Consider the following 5,027-nt stretch of genomic DNA (forward strand, 5'->3'; position numbering starts at 1 on the left):
AGGAGGCAGAGGCAGGGGGATCTCTATGAGTTCAAGGCTAGCCCAGTCATCTGTAGCTTTGGAGCCTGTCCTGGAACTAGCTCTTGTAGACCAGGCTGGTCTTGAATTCACAGAGATCCACCTACCTCTGCCTCCAGAGTGCTGGATTAAAGGCGTGCGCCACCACCGCCCAGCTCAAAGACCAAAATTAAAAATACGAATTAATTACATTGTCATTCTAGGTCTGGTAGACACGGGTGTGGATGTAACAATAATTTCATCAGAATCTTGGCATCTAAATTGACCTCTTCAGAATTTAAATGTTCAGTTTTTAAGGATTGGAATTTTATCTTAGGTGAAGCAGAACACAAGATGGGTCAAGTGTATGGGACCAGAAGAACAGAGAAAAGTAAAGCCATAGATGGCTAATATAGCAATGAATCTATAAGGATGTGATTTGTTACAGCAATGGAATACTCAGATTAACATTCCCCCAATCTTAGAAACAAACCACAAATTAACATTTTTTTCTGGGAAAAATATTGCAAGATATTATGAAGAACAGTCAGGGAATATTCATGTTGTACAAGAACAGGGCACAACAGTTGCTATTTTTAAAATAGTTGACAACGCTGGCTGGTGGTGGTGCATGCCTTTAATCCCAGCACTCGGGTGGCAGAAACAGGCAGATCTCTGTGAGTTTGAGCCTGGTCTATTACAGCTAGTGCCAGGACAGGCTCCAAAGCTACACAGAGAAACCCTGTCTTAAAAAAAAACAAAAAAGAAAAGAATAAATAGTTGACAGACAAACCTGTATGGGTTGAGCAATGGTCTTTAACAATAGAGAACCTGCAGGCTCTAGAACAGCTGGTACAGGAGCAACTAGATGCTCAGCATATTGAAGAATCAACCAGCCCTTGGAATTTCCCTATATTTGATGTTAAAAAGAAATCTGGGAAATGGAGAATGGAAACAGATCTAAGAGCTGTTATAAGGTGGTTCATCCAATGGGCTCTCTAGAGTCTGGAATTTCTTTGCCTTCTCTATTGCCTAAAAAGATGACCTCTTACAGTTATTGATTTAAAAGACTGTTTCTTTCTTTTTTTTTCTTTTTTGGTTTTTTGAGACAGGGTTTCTCTGTAGCTTTGGAGCCTGTCCTAGAACTAGCTCTTGTAGACCAGACTGGCCTCAAACTCAAAGAGATCCACCTGCCTCTGCCTCCTAAATGCTGGGATTAAAGGCATACAACACCACCTGACAAAGACTGTTTCTTCACTATGCCTTTACAAGAAAAAGACAGAGAAAAAATTGTTTCCATTGTGCCTGTTTATAATAACTCTCAGCCTAAGAGATATCAATGGAAGATTCTCCAACAGCAAATGTTAAATAGCTCCACCCTGTGTCAATATTTTGTAAGTCAGTCATTGGAAATGATATGTAAACAATTTCCTAAATCTATAGTTTACTATTTCATGGATGACATTTTACTTTCTGATTCAAATGTAGATACTTTAGAAAGAATGTTTGAGGAAGTAAAGAAAATTTTGCCTTGTTGGGGATTACAAATTGCTTCTGAAAAAAATGCAGAGAGGAAATTCTATTAATTATTTAGGTTATAAAAAAAAGTATACAAAAAATTAGACCCCAAGGGGAGCAAATTAGGAGATATCGATTGCAGTCTCTTAATGACTTCTAAAGATTTTTAAGAGACATTTCTCATCTACCACCCACTATTGGGATTGGTCCTGATGGCCTGATTAATTTAAACAAAACCTTAATGGTGATAATGACTTAAATAGTCCCAGGGAATTATCAGCTCAAGATGAGAGAGAACTGGCTTTGACTGAAGAGCAATTACAGAAGGCACATGTGGATCATGTGGGACTGAATCTTAACTGCATTCTGGTCATATTACTCTCCAAACATTCCCCTACAGGAATTTTAATGCAGAGGAAAGATATTATCTTAGACTGGGTCTTTTTACCACATAAACAGAGTAAAAGGTTAAAAACTCATGTGAAAAAGGTCTCTGAGTTAATTCTAAAAGGAAAATCGAGACTTTGTCAATTATTAGGCAAGGAAATTATAAGGAGATGTTCTACTTGTTCTTTATACAACCAAATACCACTACCTGTAGGAAGGAACCCAAAGGGTACTCAAAGGAATGAAATCTGACAGATGTATGTGTTCCATTTTGTAGAATTTGGAAAACTAAAATGTGTACACCACACCACTGATACCTATTCAAGTTTTCAATGGGCAACTGCTTTGAGTTTGGACAAAGATGATTTGGTAATCACACATTTGCTAGAAGTTATGCCAATCACAGTTACACCTATACAAATAAAGACGGACAGTGCTCCAGTGTGTTTCTAAGAAAATAAAACAGTTTTTTTTAACTTATTGTAATATAGAGCATATTATAGGTGTACCACACAATCCTACAGGGCTGGATGTTATAAAAAGATCACATTGAACTCTAAAGGATATGGTAAATATACAGAAAGGGATGGTAAGTATCCCCAGAAATAGATGGCATAATGCTTTATTAACTTTGAATTTTGTAAATACTAATGAGAAAGGAACAATGGCTGTGAAGAGATATTGGATAGTAGAAAAAAATCTACAGAATTAAATCAACCAATATACTTTAAGGATGTACTGACCTCAGAATGTAAACCAGAACATGTATTACACTGGGGAAGGGGTTTTGCTTTTGTTTCCACAGGAGAAGAAAAGCTATGGATACCATAAAAAAATTGATAAAGATCTATTGAACAAGACACATTTCTTAATTAGAAGAGATGATAATTCATCAAACAGCATGGCCATTTAATCTTAACTAACATACAAAACTAACAAATGTTTTTCATTTGATCAGCTATAACTTGCCAAAAGAGAGTCTCCCCAAAATTAATGTTGGGGAAGGGTTTTGCTTCTGTCTTTTCAGGAGAATAAAGGTATCCAGCTAAGGAATCTGAAGACCACTGGACAAGTGAGACATCTGAAGAAAAAGGACAAATCATTCAGAAAAAAAGTCTCAAGAAAAGAGTAAATTGGGGCGGTGGTGGTGCATGCCTTTAATCCCAGCATTTGGGAGGCAGAGGTAGGTGGATTTGAGTGGTGAGTTTGAGGCCAGCCTGGTCTACAAGAGGCCAGGACAGGCTCCAAAGCTACAGAGAAACCTTGTCTTAAAAAATTAAAAAAAAAAAGAAAGAGAAAAAGAAAAAAAAGAAAAGAAAGAGAATAAATTGACCTATTTGGTATATCACATTTCCAACAGGTAAATCTTCCCAAATGTTTGTTTATGCTGTTCTCTACAAACATATAATATAAATGATCTTTTTGTAGTCCCAGTCCAATTTAAAATTAAAGCTGACTTTGGAGTTGGAGTGTGGCTCTCTCCTTCTCTAAACCCAAACTTACTTATTAAAGTGAAATCCAAAATCTCTCTCCCATGTCAGAAGAGCCACCTGATATGGGACAGAAGAAAAACAAATATTTAAGGACCATTTTAATGCCACTAATATCATCATCCTTTGGTTTTAAATTAACTCTTTAACAGCTTTTCTTAATCTATAAATTTTATAAGATTAATATATATGTTTAAGCTTTTTGTCATGATATTAATAGTCATACTGAGTACTAACTAATTCTAGAAAAAGGGTTAATCTTACCTTCCTGTACATGATTTTGGGTTTGAGTTTTCTGCATTTCTATCAGTTTTCTGCATTGAACCATGTACAGGTCTAACAGTAACCTTTGAAGTTTCCAAAAGGAGGATGGAACTCCACAATGACGATTGCTCCAGGACTACGATAACACCACTAAGCTGAAAACACCATCTAAAGACTGGTTTTGGACTACAAAATGCTCAGAACAATTTCAAGGTGGCTAGCTGAGATGATCCAGCCTAACAGGCTACTCTACCAGAACCTGAGACAAACCCTGCACTTTCCCATTACACAGAGACTGGACAACAAATGATACAGCTACCTCTCTTCAGACCTGGCAATTGTCCCAATTTTTTTATAAGATCCCCTAAAGATGCTGTTGCCCCAGATAGCAGACAGTAAATTTAAGAACACAACACCCACATTCCCAAGAGGTGGGTTTTGGTCCTTCAATGGGCTATGGATATTTGTCATTGTTTAGGGGGATTGGTAATGATAAGGAAAAAAGTTAAACAAAGGAAATTAGATTCAAGGTTCTTGTTTTGAAAAGAAAAAAAGGGAAATATAGCCATGATAGGATAAAAGGGTAGATTATTGAATCTACTCTGAAAAGAAAAATAGAGGCTATAGATATAAACATAGATATAATAAGATAAAAGTTTATTTATTTAGTCTACTTTTAAAAAGCAGCTGCATGTTTTATATTAGATTGGACTTTTGTATACTGCATACAAATTTTGTATATTGATACAAATTTGAGATTAATTTTGTTAGAACATACTGTACGTACATTTCTTCTCTTATTCAAGGTATTGTACCTATACAACTCATTTAGCAATATAATGAGGCAGACGCGATGATGCGGGCATGCACAGTGCAGGCACAGTAGGAGCGACGCCATAAAGGTTCCTGTACCTTTGGGCAGAGGAAGGCTGCAGGCTCTGAGCCGCTTGGAGCATATCCTTGAGGTCATCTGCACCGTCTGCCTGGAAAAAGATGGTCAAGGTCTTGAAAGGAGTGCTCATAAAATGCGATCCCGCCATGAAGCAGTTCTTGCTGTACTCGGATGAGTCCAATGCCTTGGGGAAGAAGTTCATCATTCAAGACATTGATGACATACATGTCTTTGTCATTGCGGAGCTGGTTAATGCCCTCCAGGAACGAGTAGGGGAGCTGATGGACCAGGATGCCTTTTCTCTTCCCCAGAAGTGAAAATGCTAGATGTTGAGCGCTCAGAAACTACAAACCACAGACATGGAAAAGAGGCCTGTTCTGTGTCTCATACAACACTTAGACTTTTTATGAGCATTTTGTGGGAAAGGCTGCAGCATCATTTATTCAGACAAAAGCCCCTAACTGAATTTGTTGGACCTT

General features: G+C 37.4%; 1 protein-coding gene across 1 annotated transcript; it reads left to right on the plus strand.

Moving 5' to 3' along the window:
• Positions 1 to 4,649: 4,649 nt before the first annotated feature.
• LOC142856812 (general transcription factor IIH subunit 5-like) lies at positions 4,650 to 5,027 on the plus strand. The gene has a single exon (XM_075984459.1). It carries the CDS (start codon positions 4,650 to 4,652, stop codon positions 4,863 to 4,865), a length of 216 nt encoding a protein of 71 aa, XP_075840574.1. The 3' UTR covers positions 4,866 to 5,027.

This window comes from Microtus pennsylvanicus, chromosome 9, assembly GCF_037038515.1.
Source record: "Microtus pennsylvanicus isolate mMicPen1 chromosome 9, mMicPen1.hap1, whole genome shotgun sequence".
NCBI classification, from domain to species: Eukaryota; Metazoa; Chordata; class Mammalia; order Rodentia; family Cricetidae; genus Microtus; species Microtus pennsylvanicus.